Source organism: Manacus vitellinus, unplaced genomic scaffold, assembly GCF_001715985.3.
Source record: "Manacus vitellinus isolate BGI_N305 unplaced genomic scaffold, ASM171598v3 scaffold_82_pilon, whole genome shotgun sequence".
NCBI classification, from domain to species: Eukaryota; Metazoa; Chordata; class Aves; order Passeriformes; family Pipridae; genus Manacus; species Manacus vitellinus.
The window spans coordinates 1,577,221-1,598,225 of NW_021940828.1; the positions used below are offsets into that span (position 1 = coordinate 1,577,221).

A 21,005-nucleotide genomic window follows, 5' to 3' on the forward strand; every position below is an offset into this window, starting at 1 on the left:
AGGAAAGGACTCTGTGATCAAGTTAGAAATAAACTGTAGGATATTTGTAATCTCATGTAAATAAACACACTGAAGCACACAGGCCTGAAAAGTTGGTCATGTCTGGGTTTTTGTTTTTATTTCAGCTCATTCAGACAAACAAATTGAAGCATTATCCCAGCATCCACGGGGACTTCAGCAATGACTTCAAGCAGCCCTGTGTTGTGTTCACTGGGCATCCCTCTCTGAGGTTTGGGGATGTGGTGCATTTCATGGAGTTGTGGGGAAAATCCAGCTTGAACACTGTCATCTTCACAGGTAAGTAAAATGCTGATCTCATTATCAAATTAACAGTAGGTTGTGCTCTCTGGTTAAGTGTGGCCACATCCCTGGGGCTTCACTCATTTATTCTGGGGCAGAAGTTTCTGACTTCAGCAGCAGCTTATCTAAATTAAGACCCCAGGACTGACCTTAGGGCCAAATGTAATTATTGGGCCATTTAATTCTCTGTGGCCCTGCAGAGCCAACCTTTGCCTTGCAGAGCCCGTTCCTGCCACGTCTGAGCAAGAGCTTTGTTCTGCTCAGCAGTAAAATGCCTACAGGAAATGAAGTTTTGAATTAAAAGCAGCTGGCTGCAAGTTAAACCCAGGCAAGACCTAATTGATGCTCGTCAGGAAGGAGAAAACACTTCTTTTCCATATTCCACTGGAACCACAAACCTTTCCTCATCCCTTCTCCTGCCCTTTCATCAAAACCTCAGGCAGCCAGAGAGTGTTTCTGGAGAGGTTTCTGTCATCTCTGCTGCTTCACAAGTGTGCCCCCCACACAGACCTGGCAGTGGGGTCTGGGCTGTTCCTCCCTTTTGGTTGAGCTTTCCCTTGGATGCTTTTTGGCTGGCAGACACCTTTGTAGCTGAAGCTGAAGGTGCAGCTCTGGCTGATGCCTTGGCAGCTGTTTTTTCCCAATGCCTCAGAAGCACAACAGGTCTTTGAAGTTCCTCCACTTCCCTCAGTCTGCTTCTAGTGCTGGCCCTGCTCAAAAATACTTCAAGGCCTTCCCTCAAACTGATGTCCAGGTGTATTTATACCTGGTGTGTCATCCAAACAGAACCCACAGTGGGAATTCTTCAGATCTGAGAAGGCAAATAATAATCCTTTAGGCTGTTGCTACTGATTTTGTGTCTAACCAGCTCTGGTGTGATGGGAGGTGTGTTGTATTTAACTTATCCAGGTAAAAAAGGTGTGGATTTGGGACTTGGACAGAGTGATGGGGAGGAGAGAATCCTGAGGAATGGATCAAACTACTCCCACAGCAAGGGTGGGATGGAGTCCTGCTGTTAAGCTTCTTTTCCTTCTCTTTTTAGTGAATAGGAAAACTGCTGGAAAGCACAAAATGTCCTAAAGCAAAGAGGGCTGGGAAAGGGTTATTTCCTTCCTTCTAACTTCTTTAAGCAAGTCCCTTTAAGTCTTTCATAATATTGACACCAAAAAGTGTCACAGTATCATGATACTGCTGAACCAATTTGGGGAGATTAAAAGTGTATAATTAGCCCTGTGCAAGGGGAGGGGAGATTTGAGGGGGCTCCTGCTGGGCACTTCAATGTAGACTCTGTTTGTGCTGAAATGTGTGGTCCCACAGCTGCTGCAGTGCCATCCCTCCTGACCCTGGAGGTAGTTCAGGAGACAAGCCCTAATTACTGTAATTGGTAAAATTGCAAAATAGATCTGCATTGTCTTGGAAATAGTGAATTCTGCTCTGGCTGGAACTTCCATTCCGAGTGTGCAGAGCCTTTGCTGGGGTGTGCATTTCATGAATCCCTGGGGAATCAGTGGCATTAATCATGTTCTGAGTGTGCTGCCCAGGGTGTCAGAAACTGGCCTTTAATGGCAGGAACTCTCATTCTGTGTCTTCTTGAAGGGAAGAGGCAGTTGACCTTTCTGTATTAAATCCTAATCCTCTGTGGATCGAGGCGGTCGAGCACTTCTGTCAGAGCCTGGCAGGTTGTTAAAGGCATTGGAATGTCAGTCCTAACAACCCGTGGGTGCATCAGGTCATGGTCTTGGAGATTTTTTTCCCACTTTATACTTCAAATAAAGCACCAGTTGAGAGCTGCTTTGATAGGGTGACCTTGGAGTGCACAGCGATTCCGGGTGGTTCGTTTCCTAAATTCATCTGTCCCTGGCTTTTGTCTCTGTCTGGAGGCACATCCACTGGGCAGGATGTTCCTACTTCCTTCTCACTCTCTACTCCTAGTCCTACTTCTTCCATTTAATATTTGAAGTAGAAATTGTCCCTTTCTTCCAGTTTACCCAAATTAAACTACTTCTGCAACCTCAGTTTTAAAGACTTTTGGCTTCCCTCAAGAAGAGATGCCTCAGCTGGAACAAAACCACGTGGTTTAGTGTTGGGCTTGGCAGCTGGACCCAGTGACCTTAGAGGTTTTTTCCAACCTAAAATATTCTGTGATCTATGTCTGTAGAAATTCCCAGCAGATTAAATCCTTCTGTTCTTGGTAACTCCAGTGAAAATCTGAAGCATTGATACCCAATAAAATTACATTAATATTAAATTAATGTTAATTTATTATTTTATTATTTTTCTGTTTTAAGCTAAAATCTGTGGTTATGAAAGAACCACTGAAGCAGTTGTGAGAGCAGATGACATTTCAGCTGGTTTCTAATAATTAAGACCTTTAAACTACAGGCCATCCAGCATTGTTAATGATGACACTGCTTGTTCAGTCCACAGGAGCCAGGTAGTCTCCACCTTTCCAATCTGTGATGTAAAAAACAACTACAAGAATATGGATTAAACCAGCAGCAGCAGGACCCCAGCTGTGAGTGAGCTGTGGTGCTGCTCTGCTGGCTCCTGTCATTGCAAACATTCCTGCTGGAGCAGTATTGAGTAGATTATTGATTAAAAATATTGAACACCACTGAGCCACAAAGAAATTCTGGAAGGAGACACGGTACAAAGAAGCTGCTTCTTGCTCTGGTCACAGCAATGCCTTAAAAACCAGCTCCCTTGGACATCTTAAACCAGCTCATGGCACATCAGTGCCGTGCAGGGGAAGGTTTTATAGCTCGGTGTCACAGTGAATCAGGAGTCTTGGGGGGAAAAACTGTAATTCTGTCAGGAAGAGTCACTGTGTGTCCTTGACAAGCACAGTTTGCCATCAGACAGGTGACTTTGGATTTGTGGTGGTTCCACAACAGCAGTTCCTGTGGGTCACAGGAGCTGAGACCAGCTCAAGTTACGTTTTTCACACGTGGAGATTTCCCAAGTCCTGTGTTAGAATTCCCTTGTTAGAATTTCTCACTTTTCCAAGGCTCTTACATTCCTATTAGTTGTTCAGAGACACACTGTGGGCTGGAAGCCGTTTGGGATTGCAGGATCAAAAACCCATGTCTGTGCATTATCTGAGCCTCTGACTCAGAAATACTCAATCTGAGCAGGTGCTGCCTCAAATCTCCTCAGATGGCATGGAAAAACTTCCTTCTGATAACTTTTTTAACTTAATTTTTTCTGTTTCATGTCACATCTCTAACGGAGGAGCTCGGCCTGACTTAAACTTTGTTTTCCCCTCATGACTTTTAAAATGTCTTCTGATTTAACCCTAATTGATCACTGATCATTCTTCAACTAGCTGCCTTCCCAGTATTCCTATTTTTAAACTTCTGCTCACTGCTATTAAATTTAACTGACACTAAATGCCATTTTTACATGGATATTTTTAGGCTTTGTTTCACTGCCACCACCACATCTGCTTTTAACTAACGTGGCTTTTTGCCCAGCACAATTTGTATTTCATGTTTGTGGATTCATGGCTTTTGGGGCATCTTGTAAGATGTCCTCGTTAATATTTCTCACTTTAATGTTCCCAGACAATTGCTTTAAATCTGGGAAAATGATCCCTTTAACAGCTCCAAACTCCTGTATCCTTGGCTGGCTCCATATTCTGCTCTCCCAGGGTAAATATCCCCTCATCACTCACTGGTGCTCAGCCAGCAGCAGATTTTTGGGAGAGCAATTAACTTGTCTTTATGTTGGATGTCCTGCTGGGTGCTGAAATTTGAAGGAGATTTTTCCCTTGCTGTCTCCAGGAGAAATCCAGCCCTGTGCTCTGCTCAGGGTGATGGAAGAACATCTGGTTAAATCCAGAGTGAAGTCTCTGAATTTCAGTCTCCTTCAAGTTCCTCCTTTCACAGCCTGAGCAGGTACCAGAGAAAAGCCTCCAGCAAGGCTTGAACTGCACTTCACCCTGCAGGGTGTCCTTTGGTTCAGGATAATCCAGCAGATAAGGCTTTCATGCATCCCTTTCCCTTTTTCCCATTCTGTCCTTATCAAGCTAATACCAGTTTGCCTTTTTCCAGCATTCCCTTTGTGTCCTCTCTCCCACAATTATCAGGTAGATGGTGCTGGCATAAGCATTTCCACATCATTAGTTGGTGACCCCCAGAATCAAGAGGTTACATGTACCCTACACTGTGTCACCTGAGATCTACATTTGTCATCCACCCCAAAAAATTGTCTTTTTCTGTAATATTGTCAATGTTTTATTTCTCTCTGTGTGAGTAAGAGCCCATTCAGTGCAAACCTCTCATCTGATTTTTAAAAGTCAGCAATGAAAGGCCCTTTGCTTTTCCACCAGTCTAAACCTGGCACTTAGATTCAGAAGAAGATATATATATATATGTATATACAACAATATGATCTTTATGCTGCATTTTTATCATAGTGAAAACCAGGCTGCCATTTGGGTTACCTTATGAGACCCAAAATGACACATCTTGCCTTCTTTTACAGGATCTGATTAAAAAGAAGAGGTGGTGGTTTTGCCATGATTAAATTTGCTTTAAAAATCATGCAATAACATGTTCAAATGGAATAGTGTTGCTGTGTTGCTTGATTAAGGGAAGACTAATTGTGGGCGTAATTTTCATCAAATTAATTGAAAATAATGGGTGAGGGGAGGAGGAAGGGAAGAGAGATGTGTAACAGAATTAACATTGCTGAACAACAGCTCCTTTAATTCCTGAATGTGGAATCCAAGAGGGATTGGGCCATGTTTGTTGTTAATAAACATTCAGTGTTTCCAACATTTCTCTTTCCAGAACCTGATTTCTCTTACCTGGATGCTCTGGCTCCGTACCAGCCCTTGGCAATGAAATGTGTTTACTGTCCCATTGACACAAGGCTCAATTTTATTCAGGTGTCCAAATTACTCAAAGAAGTCCAGGTAAGGATTTTTCTCTTGCCTTTTCCTATGTTTCTTCACACACTTGTAATAAATAAATCAGCTGTGAACAACTGATACATTAAACAAAAATCAGGACAACACCTTTTTTTTTTCCATGAGACATCACAGAGCTGTCCTTTGGGAAAGGTCTGGGAAAAAGGCCAGAGGGTTCTTGGAGTCTCTGCATTCCCCCCTTGACTCTTTTGGGCTTTAGTGGCCTCTCCTTGTCCATCTCACTTGTTTCTACTGAAATTTGCTTTCTGACTCATGACATAATTAAAGTAATACCCAGATTTTTTTTTCTGGCTGAGTTTTTCCCTGTGTTTTGCCCTCAGCTTGTTGAACTCAGAGATACTTCACACATATTCTTCCAAACCCCCTGGATCATTTTCTCTCATTGTTCTGCCTTGTCACTGCACAACTGATAGAATTGCCACAGCCTGCTTTTGGATAAGCATCTTCTCCCATGTTTTTCCTGGTGTGTTATGCTGTCTCCAAAACACTTTGCAGGATCACTGTCTTCTCCTTTGCCTTCCTTAAATCCTGCAGTGATCCTTGGGGCCACCAGCCTGGTTCTGCTCTGTCAACATATCTCTGACAGGTCATGAAAACTCAAAGAGCTGCTTGTTGTGCTGATGTTTTTCACAGCACCACAGGATGTGCTGAGCTGGAAGGGACCCTCAAGGATCATCAAGTCCAACCCCAAGAGTCACACCCTGTGCCCCAGAGTATCATCCAAATGCTCCTTGAGCTCTGGCAGCCTTGGGGCTGTGATCACTGCCCTGGGGAGCCTGTTCAGTGCCCAGCCACCCTCTGGGGGAAGAACCTTTCCCTGAGATCCAACCTAAACCTGCCCTGGCACAACTCCAGTCCATTCCCTGGGGTCCTGTCACTGGTCCCCACAGAGCTCAGGGCCCTCCCCTCCTCTTTGCCTCCCGAGGAAGCTGTAACTGCAGTGAGGTCTCCCCTCAGTCTCCTCTTCTCCAGCTGAACACACCAAGTGCCCTCCCTTGCACGTTAACACATCTCCATGCCAATTTTGGGATGGCCTTCACCACTACAGCGTAGACGACAAAGGATTTGGAAGAAAAACCTACTCGAGCTTCTCATTTTTTTTTCTCTCCTTCTGGCAACTTACTGATGCCAAAACAGTGATTGAGGACACAGCTCCTCCTGTTTTGCAGCCCCTGCACGTGGTGTGCCCGGAGCAGTACACGCAGCCCCCGCCCACCCAGTCGCACCGCACGGACCTGATGGTGGACTGCCAGCCCCCGGCCATGTCCTACCGCCGCGCCGAGGTGCTCACCCTGCCCTACAAGCGCCGCTACGAGAAGATCGAGATCATGCCGGACGTGAGTGACTGCGCCGGGGGGCAGAGAGGGGGCTGCAAATCCCAGCTGCTGCTTCGGCAGCCCCTGTAGGAATCACGGGGTTGTTGAGGTTGGAAAAGATCTTTAAGAGCGTCGGAATCACGGGGTTGTTGAGGTTGGAAAAGATCTTTAAGAGCGTCGAGTCTGTCGGTCAACCTGCAGCACCACCACGGTCAGCGCTAAACCGTGTCCTCAAGTGCCACCACTGCCCCTTCCAAGGGCAGCCCCTTCCAGTGCCTGACCACCCTTTCCATGAAGGAATTGTTCCCAGTATCCAGTCTAAACCTTGCCTGGTGCAGCTTGAGGCCATTCCCTCTCATCCTGCCCCATGTTCCCTGGGAGCAGAGCCCAACTTCCCTCGGCTCCCCCCTCCTGTCAGGGGGTTGCAGAGCCAGAAGGTCCCCCCTGAGCCTCCTTTTCTCCAGGCTGAGCCTCCCCAGCTCCCTCAGCCTCTCCTGCTGCTCCAGCCCCTTCCCCAGCTCCATTCCCTTCCCTGGACACACTCCAGCCCCTCCATGTTTCTCTTGTCTGAGGGGCCCAGAACTGCCCCCAGCCCTGGAGGTGCAGCCTCAGAACTACAGATGTTTGTTCTGAAGATATTTGCAGCCTTTGACTAAAGGAATCTTGTGGCTGGGGTTTACTGGTGACTGTGATCTTGTAAAGCACGTTCTGTCAAATGCAGGGCTAAGAAAAAAGCATTTTTGAGAGAGAATTTCAGTGTGTCAACTAATGGGAATTGAAAACTGGCTGGCTGAGAGAGATGGGGCTCTTAAGCCTGGAAAAGAGACCTTGGAGCCACTTCCAGTGCCTAAAGGTGCTCCAGGAGAGCTGGGGAGGGACTTGGGACAAGGGATGGAGGGACAGGACAGGAATGGCTTCTCGCTGCCACAGGGCAGGGTTATTTGGGATATTGGGAAGGAATTGTTGGCTGGGAGGGTGTTGAGGCCCTGGCACAGGTTGCCCAGAGAAGCTGTGGCTGCCCCTGGATCCCTGGAAGTGTTCCAGGCCAGGTTGGACAGGGCTTGGAGCAAGCTGGGCTAGTGGAAGGTGTCCCTGCCCATGGCAGGCAGTGGGATGGGATGATCTTTAAAGTCCCTTCCAACCCAAACCATTCTGGGATTCTGTGATAGTGAGCAAGCAAAAATATGTTCAGGTGAATTGTCCTTTGCAAGGATATCACATCTCACAATTCAAAGGGTGATCTCTGCAAGCCACAGGTGAGGCAACCACTCACCTCCAGTTTAAATATGGGTGTGAATTAGTTTGAATTAGTGCCCCAGGGTCATGGAAAGGATCCCAGGAATCTGGGACTTGGTAGGCAGGAGGTGTCTTTCTCCTTCCTTGCAAATACCCTTCCCTGTGAGGAGCAGTGTTCAACCATATGTTAAAGAAGCAGTGAAAAGGCTCATTTCAACAATTTATTTCATGTATTTCAACAATTTCAACAAATGGTTAATTCCTACAGGCTGCAGAAGTCCAGCAGGTTAATGGATTGCTTGTAGGCATCTAAAATGTGGATTACTTATCCCCACAACATCTATTAATGATTCATTAACCCCATAAATCAAATCCAAATGTACCCATCTCACAAAGGCTGACCCACATTCCAACAGACACGAGCTTAAAATATTTTTTTGACAATCCAATCAGCACAAATGTGTCCTTGGATCAAAGGTGACAGTGGCTTTTTGCAAGCAGGTCTGGAAACTCAAATAGTGAGTCTGCTTTTCCTCAGAGAGCAGAGGGAGGAGGGACCCTTAGTTGAGCTAAATATGAAGTACAGAACTGGGACTCTGGTGACAAATCCCTCAGCCAGCCCCCGACCCCCATCCCCACCATTTCACACCCCTTCTGCTGGGAGCCTGCCCAGCCCACTGCTTGGAGACAAGGAGGGGGGGGGTTTAATTAGCAAATATGCTTGGATGCAGCTCCATCATGGCCTGGATATTTAATTGTTTGGGAAATTTGCATCTTTATTGGATCCTGTGAAACCTAAGCCAGCACGACCAAAACAAATCCTCAATCCAGCAGCCGGTGGCTCAGCTCGTATTTAGATTTCACTGAAGCTTTGGGTTTTCCCCTGAGCTGTGAGAGTGAAAATAAGCCCTTGTGAGCCTGTCCCTCGTGTCATACCTCTGAAGGGGATGGATACCAGCTCTTCCTGCACTTCCCAAAACTGCTGGGAGAGAGGATGCTCTGTAGGGAATGTGGTAGCCACCAACCTGGGAAAAGAAGCACAAAGGAAATGAGGGCTGGTTTCTGTTGCTTTCACTTTGTCTTGGAGAGTTTGAGCAGAAACCTGCACAGGCAGGAATATTCCCAGAAATTGCCTTTTTTTTTTTACCCTAACAACCTAATTTCCAAGCAATCTGTGCTCAGGAAGAAGAAACATCTCCTGTAATTTTCCATGTCCAGGTGTTCTCCAGGCTGAGTGTTCAGCCCAGAGAAGAGAAAACTCTGGAATGACCTTATTGTGGCCTTTCAGTACTTCAAGGGGGCCTGTAGGAGAGCTTGGGAGGGACCTGGGACAAGGGATGGAGGACAGGACACAGGGAATGGCTTCCCACTGCCAGAGGGCAGGGAGAGATGGGAGATTGGGAAGGGATTGTTGGCTGGGAGGGTGGGAAAGCCCTGACACAGGTTGCCCAGAGAAGCTGTGGCTGCCCCTGGATCCCTGGAAGTGTCCAAGGCCAGGTTGGATGGATCTTGGAGCAACCTGGAATAGTGGAAGGTGTCCCTGCCCAGGGCAGGAGATTGGAACAAGATGAGTTTTAAGGTTCCTTCCCACCCAAACCATTCCATGATTTTCCCTGGTTCCAAAGCTACACTGAACAACATGTTGCAAAAGCTCCTTGGTCTGTAATGATGCTCCTGAAAAGACCCTCCTGAGAGCAAGACTGGGGCTCAGGGCTTTTCATGGGAGGCCATTCCCCAGCTCCAGGATTTACAAATCACCCTCAAAGAGGGATCTTGTTGGTTCTTTTTCAGGGATCTACCTGGTCATGGCAAAACCTCAATGTAACCTCCCTTTCTACTGAGTGGGGTGTGCAAGACAGGATTGCAGACAGGACATGAGGCTCCCTGGTGGGGAGTATTTGTTGCTTAATGTCCCCTTTTCAGTAGTTTTATCCAGGAAGACTTTTTAAGGTTCCTAAACATACAGGAATTTCTACACTACAAGGAAAGGGCATTTGTTTCATTCAGGCTGCCACCAGCCCTGGGGTTCTGGGAAGGCTCAAGTGGCAACTGAAAAGGGTATTTTATAGCTCCCAGTGAACCTTGCAATGGCTTGTTATTTGTCAAAACCATGTCAGCTCAACATGGAATTATGAAATCCGCCCTGGAAAAACAAGTCATTGGTAGATCTGCTCCAGGGCAAGGATTTGTGTGTATTTACACTCATAAAAGAAAGGCTGTTGCAGTGAAGTCCTGATCAGGGCCCTCTCCTGAATCCACAGCCCCTTCCCAGTGGGGATGTGCTCCAACTTCTGTCTGGATTCTTCCAGTTTCTGGAAACCAGAGAGTTGGCTCAGAGTGGCTTCAAGTCAGTTCAGACTGAGGGTTTGGTGGTGTGAAATTCCCTTTGCAAAACTGTTGCAGTGATTCAGATTCTGGCCTGTCAGACTAATGTAAATTTACTTTTACTGCTGGAGCTTGTCTACATTTCAATCACTTCACCGAGGAGCAAAGGCAGGTCAAGCAGGGCTGTTGTATGATAATGAGATTTACACTCACAGCAGCCTTTGTTTGGAGAGAGGTTTTAACAGTCCCAAGGCATCAGGCTGGAATGGCTCTCAGAGGGATTGTGGAAACCTTTACACTTGAACTAATTTGTTCTTCCCAGCATCTGCCTTTCACTTTAAAAAATAATAATAATAAAAAAAAAAAGAAAAAAGACTGCTTCCTGGAAATTGGTTAGGCATTGTCTATTCATGGCACAACGATGGGAAAATGGAAAACACCTTCTGGAGCAAACAGATAAAATTAAACAGTAGTGTTTGAGCAAATAATGTGCCTGCAGTTTAATTACAGTTGAACAATGGTGCGGATCACTTGGTGTGGCAGCAGACACTTCACTGAGGGCTCTGTGTTTTTAAAATACTCTATTTGCAAGTTCTTCAGGACACAGCCCAGTATGGGAGGGTGTGAATGTGCAAGGCACAGCCTGGCATGGAGGGAAACTGCAGAGGGAATTAGGGAAGCAGCACTCGGCTCTGTTAGAGTTATGGAGCTTGCACTCCACCCTCCCATTCCCTTGTCTTGACTTCTCTTTTTATGCTTTTATCTTACTTCTCCAACTTCCTTTGGGTTTCAGGGACCGAGGAGTTTTAATTTCTGACTTTCTTCTGACCCTCAGCTTATTTTGATGGCCCCAAAATAAGGGAGTCACCAATATTGCCAATAATCTGTGACATTGTCCAATCTCCCGACCTCTCTGTTCCTTTCCCCCTGACTATTCCCTCTGGTGTCCCTGTGCCACAATCTCACACAAAGTAAATTAAACACAACCTGCCTGTTTGCTGCTCATCCCTCCCTGCAGCCCCAAGCTCACTGAATCCACTGTAAAATTGTCTGGGTCTCTCCTTTTTTCTAGCAGTTCAGCCTCTCCTTTTGACATTCCACCACAACTGCTCTTGTCCCAGCTTTTACCAACCTTTTCCTGGACAAAGGCAGACCCCAGAGCAGTCTGTTGTCCTCCTGATTTACATCACTGGTGTTCAGAGCAATCAGCCCTCATTTTCTTCCTAAAATTGTCTCCCACCTCATTCCCATGTCTCTTCCCTCCTGGCCATTTGGGGAATTCTGCCCCTTCCTCCCCATTTTTTGTGAGCTTGGAATGTATTATCCTTTATTTCCTTTGCCTTTTTTTTTTTTTTGCTGTACCTTTTCTCTGGTTGCTCTTATTCACAGATTGTCCTGTTTAGTTAGATGAAACTGGGATTTGCTTTCCTACTCCCAGCCTGCCTTTGCCTGCCTACATTAATGTCTGGATTTGTTTTTCCTTTCATTTTTGATGGCTGGCTTTAAAATAACACTCCTTTCTAGCCAGGCAGTCACCTCTCTCTTCCCAACCAGCTTCAACAACAACAACATCACATCCTGACTTGACATTCTGACCCATAAACTGGTTACTGTATTTTGAATATTTTGATTTATGCCATTTTTATATCTTTCAAATGACTCATCTTTTGCATCTGCAAGCTGCCTGCCTTTACTTTGAAGATATTTCATGTCCTTGCTTCCCCTACCTGTCATTTTTCATTCCAGTCTGAGGCTGTTTTTTGCTTCTGCTGGTTCTGTTTTCCACTATCCTCTTGTAAGTTCTTCAAACAACTCTTCCCTGCTCCCGAGCTACTGGGGAAGAGCTTCATTAAACAGCCATAAATCTGCTTCATTACAGTTCTTAAATATCTCCTTCAACTGTCTTTTGGCACAGGCTTGGCAAAAAGCCACAGTGGTAAGTCCTGAGCCTACTGCTTGGACTCCCAGCTGGGTTGGTTGCTCAGTACTGGTTTGGTTTCCTTGCTCAAAACTGCAGATTACCCCTTCTGCCTCTTTTATTTCTCCACTGGATGTCAGCTCTGGGGAAGCCCAAAGTTAAGATTTGCAAGCAGTAATAGCCAAAACCTTGGCTATTTATGGCACGATTCTTCATCCACTGAAGTTAATGAGACTTCAAAATCTGCTCCACAGAGAATTTTGGGAGATCCACAGCAACTGGCAGATCCATTAAGTTGGGCTTTGTTTAACAACTGAATTGTCCCACTAAAACCACTTGGATTGTGTAAAATGTGAGGCTGAAACCCCAACAAGACCTGACTCAGATCACCCACTGATGATCAGACAGATACCCTTAGTTCTGGGATGCTCTTCTCTGTTGGAAAAGCCTTTGTTCCTTTAAGTCTCATTAGCAAGATTCCCCAGTTTCCATCCTGCCTGCAGCATGTTCCATATGCTTGCTGGTCAGGAAGCCACAGGAATATTTAAATCTCCAGCCCTTTCCCCTTGGCTCCATGTGTTTGACCACACATCTTTTGTTCCCTCTGCAGGATCTGATACTTGCAGAATTCCTGCACTCAGACCCAGATTTAGCAGGGGGGTGTAAAGAAAGCCAGGGCTGGATCTGTTGGATTCTCCTGCCCACACTAAAATCTCTTCTGTCTGGTTACAAGGGGCTGGACAACAGAGCTCCTGGTTCTTAAAAAGTGAAAGCATAAGAGGAGGCAGGGAGGCAGGAGATGAGGTAAATTGTCTTCCCCTCCTCACATCACCACCCAAATTTAACTGACAGGATGAAGACCGTGGTTTTCCTTTTTGTTTTACAAAACTGACTCTACAGATCCTCCCTGCTTGTGAAAGGGCTGCTGCACTGCATTTGAACAGGTGGAATATTTGGGCAATCTTTTCCAATCAGAGATACACTGGGAAGATGCTTTTCTGCCTCCAGAAACTGGATCTGGTGTGTGTGAGGAGCAAGGGGAGTGGAGGGATGGAGGTAAAGCAGGTTTTTCTCTTTTTAGGTTTTGTTGAGGACTAGCTTTTATAAAACCCTCTATGAATAAACTCTGATCTCCAGGGCTTGGTGGGCTTTATCTGAAGTCAGGCCTTTCCTGAAGTCAGGATCTTAAAATCCTTGGGTTTCTCTAATAATTGGGAGAGGATATTTTTCTGTCTCATCCAACTTCCATCCTGTTTAGGGCCTGGGATGTGGGTAAGAATCTCTTCAAATCTGGCAAGCCCTCAGGTTGTGAGCCACCATTCCCACCTGGAAATGGAAGTGCCCTCAGGGATTACCTGGCCAGAACCCAGCTGCACTTACTAATAGTCTTTATAATGTGCCTCAAAAAATGTAAAGCTCTGGCTCCAAATTACAGAGACTTCTGCCCCTGCTGTTCCCACTCGATGCTGTTCAGACCCCCACTGTCTCTGATGGCCAGAAACCTCCTCATTTCCAGCCCACACATACTCACTGCTGGCCTGCACACATTTATTCTTAACACCATGTTTTAGCATAAATACATTTCCCCTTTTGTTGGTATTTTCCCTGTGGTGTTCATTTAGAATAATCAAATTCTCCCTTTGGGCTTTCTTTTTGCCAAGACATTTAGTTCCCTCTTACCAGGCAGCTTCTCCTGCCCCAATCTACCCTTCAGAATATCTTACTTGAGCTGAAATTACCCACAATTTCCAAGTAGTTCAGATGGGATCTTGCTGGGCTCAATATAATAGTGATGGCTCATCTCTGCAAGAATTACCTGATATTTTCTGAGGTTTAATTTGGCTTTTCCACGGCTGTGTCACTCCCAGTTCTCATGGGATGGACTAATAAGCCTGGACCCCTCACCTCTGTCCTTTCCAGCAGCTGAAATTCTCTGTATCAGCCCAGTCTCTGGCCTTGCATTTCATGCTGTTGAATTTCAGCTTGTTTTTCTCACTCCAGTTCTTGAACTCATCTGTTGAAGGTGCCTCTACCAGCCCCAGTGGGACCTTCTGAACACTCTCCTCCATCTCTGCTGAGGTCATTAATAAAAACTGGAAATAGCCTCAAGACTGGGCACTGCACAAGCTGAACAAAACTGATCCCTGCCCAAGGAATGTATCACAACTTCATTTTTTTGCCTTATTTTTCCTGAGGATTTGCAGGGTGTTGAGTCCAAACGGGGTCTGTCCTGCCCAGTGGTGTCACAGCTCTGTTTCATGTCTTTGGTTTCTCTGGTTTGACCCAGAGCAGCAGCTCTGGCTCCCACCTCTAATGCAGAGATCACACATTTGTGCAGTTTGCAAATCTGGGAAAAAAGCACATTAAGTGTTGATGTAAAAACCCGGCTGGGTCCCTCTCTGAATACACCTGGTGTAATCTGATGGACACATCTGTGATTTCAGATCCTGAAAGTTGAGGGGGTTTTAATTCCTGGGGAACTTTGCTGTGCTCCCTCTTTGTTCTGCTCCTGGAGGGTGAAGATCCAGCTCACCCCACTCAGCTCAAACTTTGCCTCTCCCTGCTGGGTCAGGCTTCCTGCACCTTCCCCAGAGGTGAAGTTTGGAGAGGTGTCCCCAAAATCTAGGAAGAAATCACTGCAACTTGGCCATTAAAATACTGGTTGTCTGTCCCTGGGAAAATCCCTCACATGTGCTAAAATTCTGTTCTTCCCCTGATTTTATTCACTGATTTTTCAGCCTCAGTTTTATTTTTTGCTGTAGGAGTTTCAGGTCCATCCCTAGCCCTTGTTCAGGCCCTCGTTGCCAACAGGAGGATTTTTGGCTGGTGACTGAAGACAACTTGTAAACTTAAACCTGTCCCTGTTGAAGGCCTTAGTAGAGACTTAGGAGTGGCCTAACCCGTGTTCTTTCTCAGCAACTGTAGTTTGGCCAACAGTGGTGTTTGGGCTCACATGGTGTGTGTCAAATCCCATTTTGGTGAGGAAAACACAACCCCTCCAGCAAAGATTCAACAGTCAAAATGCCTTTACTCTGGTTTAGCATGGGTGGACGAGCTAAAAAATGAAATAGTGCCCACACAGGTTTGTCTTAAGGCAGTCCAAGTGCTCATCCATAGGCAGGGGACTGATTAATGTGCTGTTAGTTCTCAGTGTCCCTGCTTTTGTGCCTTTCCTGGTGCCAGCATGTGACACCAGGCTCGTGATAATGACTGCAAGGAAGACTCATTTATTGCTGCGTGGTGGGGGGCTTTTCAATCTCACACACAAAAGGCAGAACAAGATCCAGCAGCTGCAAAGTTGGACAAATTCAACCCTGAAATAAGCCAGGGTTTCCTGGCTGCAAAGGGGGAATTAAAGTTTGAAACAGCTTGTGAGGGGAGACGTGGAATGGCTGTAGCTTGGAGTGCAGGCAGGACTTGCTGTCCCTGTGAAAAGGGTTCCTTTAATGCAGCATTTTGGGAAGAGTTCTGTGATTTCTGTGTGCAGGAGGTCAGCTGAAAGGAGTGCAGAAAGGAGTACAGCAGAGCTGTCTGGCCTTGGAGGGTGAATTACTGGATGTGATTAAATGACCCTTTTGGTTTGGGTCAGTGAGTTTCTATAATAAAAGGATTGGCTGGCACACGGAGAGGGCTGTGGGCTGCAGCAGCATCTTGGAGGAAATAAAAACCAGTGTCTGTCTCACTGGCTTTCTGATGTTAATAATTTAAGTGTTGCTGTTTAGCAACTGCGTGGTTAAAACCTGCACCAATGTTCATATCCAGATATTTCAGTGGCAGCAGACTTGGATTCTGAGCAGCTCCCTGTTTTTTAAAGATCTTTCCCTTCACGGTGTTTGTCACTTTGCTCTTCATTAGATCCCACTTTGTATCGATCTCCCCCTGGGATGTGGTGGGAATGGGAAGTGCCTTCGACCACAGCCAAGTGCAGAACACACACTGCTGCAAGTGTTGCTATTTTTAGGTCCCAGGAGAAATCTGAAGCAATGATTATCATTATATTTTCATTCTCTCAGCCTTCAACAACAAACTGTGAAGGCTGTGCTAAAATGGCCTGCTTTAAACGTTGTGAAGAGTCCCAGAGTGACAGCAATCCCTGAAATTTGGATTTCTAAGGTTCACCAGGTCTGAATATATACAAAATTTAGGGATTTTTAATGCAGCCTGCGTTTTTTCCAACACACCAACTGGGTTATTGCAAGGAGGTGCTCTCAGAACGTTCCTGCAGCCTTAAATAGTGGTGGGTGAGATTTTCAGAAGTCATTAAAAGCAGCTGAGCTTTGCCACAACCAAAGCCAACAGGAAAACCTTCTCAGTGCTCTGATAGCAAAAGGATCAGACCAGAAGTGGGGTGTTTTGAAGTCAAGTTCAGTTGGTTCTGTATCCACAAGGATTAGAGGTTTGCAGTGATTGAGTGATCACCTGCATGGGTGGAATTTGCAGCAGACCAGGGAGCTCAGCAGCGTTGAAGAGCCAGGTCTGGGACATTGCCACTGGATCCAAAGGTGTAACCAAGACTAAATTTTATGTCTTTCAGGGAAGAATTGTATAAAAGGCAGTGGAAGAGTTTTTGTGCAGCATTGTAAAGAAATAATTTCAAAGTAATCAACAGAGCCATTGGGTTTTTAAGGACAAATCCTTTACTTCCAGGTATTCTGCAGTCAGGAACTGAAGGAAACTCACTTTGGTTTTTCATTGCCCATCCACGTAACAAACATAATAAATGATGCTGAGTTAGATCATTAGCTTCACTAATTAAAATTATTAATGAAGTTGCCTTTTTGAACAAGGATTCTCTTTATTTTTTCTGGTTTCTGAGCCCAGCCCTGGTCACTGAAAACCTCTGATCCCACTATGAAATCCATAGTTTTAGGAGCTGGAAGGAGGGCTGGGCAGGTAAGAGGAGCCCTCTGTCACTGTATCAGTGGGTTTGTGTTCACAGTTCACTAGTCCATGTTTAAAAACACCTTGCTGCCAGTTTAAATCACAGCTGGGCTGAGGCACATTCTGAGCTTCTCACCTGCTGACCAAAATCTCCTTTTGCTCCAGCTTGCAGATTCCCTCGTGCCCTTGGAGATCAAGCCTGGCATTTCCTTGGCAACAGTCTCTGCTGTGCTGCACACCAAGGACAACAAGCACGTGCTGCAGGTACAGGACAGTGGGAAAGGGGGAAAAATATCCTTACCTGGCTCTCCTGCCATCTGGGATCTCAGCTGTCCTCATGAGGAGCTCCTTCCCCACCGGAGCAGATCCTTGTCCGAGGCTGTGCCAGTGAGGAATTACACGTGGAGTGGGGGGTGGGATGCAAATAAATCTCTCTACCCTCTTTCCCTTGGCCATGTGCCTGGCTGAGATAAAAGGGGAAGTGAGATTACTGCTGAAGGGAGGCCACAAATCATCCTGCTGTCTTCTATAACCAGGAGCAGCTTCAGTCAGTCTCCCGTGGACTCTGAGCCGAGGGTCAGAGGAGAGAGATGACCTGGAACATCAGACCTGGGAAGGGACTGTGCCTTCAGTTGTCCTGTTCCCCAGGAGGCAGGTTGTACATCCTTGTACAACATGTTACATCCCTTCCTGCCACCTCCCTCAGGCTGGCAGTGGAATTCCTGGCATTAGTGCTCCTCAGGAGGAGGTGATGTCCTGATCCCCTTTCTCCTTGGATACACGAGCCTGCAGGGACTCAGCGAAGAGCCCTTCTCCTCCTGGGCCCAGCATGCTTGGGAAGAGGGCCCAGGATGGAATTGTCTTTAATGCAGGGACAGAGAGATGGGTTCAGGATTTGTGTCAGTGCACAGCAGACAGACTGTCCTTCTCTTTCCAAGTCTGTTCCCTAGAAACACCGAGCAGCGCTGGGAAAATGGAATTGTTGCAGTGGAATTGGTCTGAGGCTGCTTTGTCCTTTGTGTTTACTCAGATTCCTGCTGCCAAATAAACTTAGACCTGGCCTTAAAATGCCAGAGCCCTCATAAATGGCTGGAGCTGAGCCAGCCCAGTGGTACCTGTCAGGACTGGCTGACTGGAGTTAGGCAGAGCCCCTGTGTAGGCAAGCCCCAAAACTCAGTTTATGAACACAGCATCATCTAACTGAGTGATTAATTCCCAAATAACATGATCCAAGCACACAGTCCCACCAACCAGCAGGGAAATGGTGGGATGGGTGAAGTGACTCCAGTCACTGCAGCAGCTGCCACCCCCTCCCTGTCTGTCCAACTTCTTCCTGAAGACTCATTTTCCAAGGCCAGCGTTCTCTTGACATCCCTTTTTTTCTCCTTCCCTGAGTGTTTCTCTGAACTTGCCCATTTCTCAACCTGTTGGATCCTTCAGAGTGTGATTTTTTTTTTTCCCCTGTGCACCTTCTCATCCATCAGCTCCCTCCAAAGCCTCCCCAACCTCCTGCCAGCAAGAAGAGGAAGCGAGTGAGTGATGATGTGCCGGAGTGCAAAGCTCTGAAGCCGTTGCTGAGCGGCTCCATTCCTGTGGACCAGTTTGTGCAGACTCTGGAAAAGGTGGGGATTGTTGGTGGCAAGTGAGGATCCAGCAGATTTCTGTTAATCTCAGATGTGCTGAGGGGGAAAATAATTCTAGTGTAGCTTGCAGTGGAGAAGGGCTGGGTTAGCAAAGTATTCCACGGAATGTGCCTGGAGGGAATAGTCCCCCGTGGAGTCATGTCCTGATTATAGAGGTTTCATGTCAGTCATTTCCTCCTGGTTTCCCATGGAAGCAGAGCTTTTGGGTCACTCTGGGTGGGTGAATTTCCCCACTTTGGATTCAGCAACTGATTTCCAGTAAATTTCAACAGTGGGGAGGAATTCTCAAAAGCATTTAAATTTCCACAAGTTTTGTGAGAGGGAGGTGACCAAGTGAAGAAGAGATCCTGGGAATGTCTCCACTGGTGGAGCAGCTTTCTGGGGAGCTGCAGGATGGGGGATTTAGTGGCTGAGCTTACAGGCAGTTGGTTGCTGCTCTGAGGAGCCTTGTCCTTGTCTGGATGACTTCTGGGAGAAAAATAGCAGGAAAAAGGGCAGGACTGTGGCCTTCCTGTACCTGAAGGGGCTACAAGAAAAATGGAGAGGGACTTTGGACAAAGGATAGAGGGACAGGACAAGGGGGAATGGATCACACTGACAGAGGACAGGGATAGATGGGATATTGGGAAGAAATTCTTCCCTGTGAGGGTGGTGAGGGGCTGGAATAGAATTCCCAGAGAAGCTGTGGCTGCCCCATCCCTGGGAGTGTCCAAGGCCGGGTTGGACGGGGCTTGGAGCAACCTGGGCTAGTGGAAGGTCGGGGTTGGAACTGGCTGAGCTTTAAGCTCCCTTCCAACCCAGACCATTCCATGATTCCATGAAATTCATCCTCTCCCCTGTGCCCTGGGTTTTCATCTCTCCCTGTTTTCCTGAGCTGTGGTAACATCCCTCTCTTCCCCCCTCCCCACCCCAGCACGGGTTCAGCGACGTGAAGGTGGAGGACACGGCCAAGGGCCACATTGTCCTGCTGCAGGAGGCCGAGACCCTCATCCAGCTCGAGGAGGACTCCACACACATCATCTGTGACAATGATGAGCCTCTGAGGGTCAAACTGAGAGACCTGGTCCTCAAATTCCTGCAGAAGTTTTAGCTCCTGGACATCCCACTGCTCCTGCAAGGAGAGAGCCCAGAGCGGGGAGACTTGGAGCTCTCTGGTGAGAGATTGGATTTGGGGATTCAAAGAGAACAAGAAACCACCTTCCCCTTCATGGAGAAGCAAGGAAGTATTTTTAATATCTGTCTATTTTTTAAATCTTATTTTCAAGCTGTTTTGGAATACTTTGGAGGAGATCCCTGTTGTGTAAAATTGGGAGTTGGAATATTCCAGGAGCCACGAACTGCAGAGTGAATTAACTCCACTGTGTGTGTACAGCACCAGGGTAAACTGCTGCTCCTCTGTGTGACCCTCAGCAGTGTCTGCCCCAGTCCTTCCCCTGACAAAACTCTGTAGGAATATGGAAACAATGACCTGAGAGATTTATTTTTCCTCCCACTGTTTCTTCCCAGTCACCAGATCCAGTTTTTCCTGTCCTCCATCCACATTGGACACGTGTACTGCACTGGCACGAGGAGGATCAGAAAGCTGGTGAGGCAAAGATTGTAGAAATAAAAGCAGAAAAGGGGGGTTTGATGGACATATGGAATGTGGGAAGGGCCTGGCCATTCCCTGCACAGGCAGAGGGATGTTGGAAAAGCTTTATCCTTTAGGAATTCCAGGTGTTTGTTGATGCTGCATCTTCACCTCTTATAACCACATCTGTCCATGGAGCTCCAAGCTCTTCACTGAGCCAAACTAAAGCTGGTTCCTGCTGGTTTCCTCCATCTTCAGGGGAGGAAATACCTCAGGAAGACACTTAGGGGAGTCCATAAAGTGGTTACATTCCTAGTGCTCATAAAAAACCTTGGAGATTTAAGTGCCTCTTGTTTCTACTTTCCAAAAAACTGTCCTTCCGGCCCCCACATCCCAAATCCTGGGTGGAACACTGAGTCATTCACACAAAGCCATCTGTACTGCAGACCTGGGGAGGGTTTTCCCTCCCCAAATCACATATTTTGGGGGCCTAAACTTAGTCAATAGTTTTGCTTTCACGGGCGACCGATTTCTGGGATTTACGGCTGTTTGTTTTTTATTGGGTTGTTTTGTATTTATTTGGTGTCAAAAAAATAAAAGGCATTAGTGAGACTGCCAAGGGGGAAGCACATCCCAGGGTTTGTAAAAGCATCTCCATGCCCACTCCACATCCACTGTGTCCTGTGAAACACAACTGCTCCTCCAGTCGATGGCTTTGGGGAGGTTGGGGCAGGGCAAGAACAGCCCTGCAATAAAACCCTTTTGCCACTGGAATTCCCACATCCCATTAAGGATTTCTGGTGGATTGGATGCCCAGATCCCAGCATCCACACCTTCACTTTGTGTGTGAGGAACAGGATCATGAATGGGATAAAACACTTGT

General features: G+C 46.7%; 1 protein-coding gene across 2 annotated transcripts in view; it reads left to right on the forward strand.

The window, feature by feature from the left end:
• The window catches only part of INTS9 (integrator complex subunit 9), a 57,312-nt gene extending 36,571 nt beyond the window's left edge, over positions 1-20,741 (forward strand). Inside the window, exons 11-17 of one of the 2 annotated variants that reach the window (XR_003916350.1) lie at positions 126-297; positions 5,094-5,218; positions 6,403-6,570; positions 17,075-17,173; positions 18,394-18,531; positions 19,466-19,706; positions 19,818-20,741. Coding sequence is in view for 1 of the 2 variants with exons in the window: in XM_029964883.1 (XP_029820743.1) it covers positions 126-297; positions 5,094-5,218; positions 6,403-6,570; positions 17,075-17,173; positions 18,394-18,531; positions 19,466-19,642 (879 nt within the window). In the remaining variant the exon portion in view is untranslated. Of the gene's footprint in view, positions 1-125; positions 298-5,093; positions 5,219-6,402; positions 6,571-17,074; positions 17,174-18,393; positions 18,532-19,465 lie in introns of both variants that reach the window. The other variant, XM_029964883.1, reaches the window with a different exon arrangement.
• Positions 20,742-21,005: the final 264 nt, after the last annotated feature.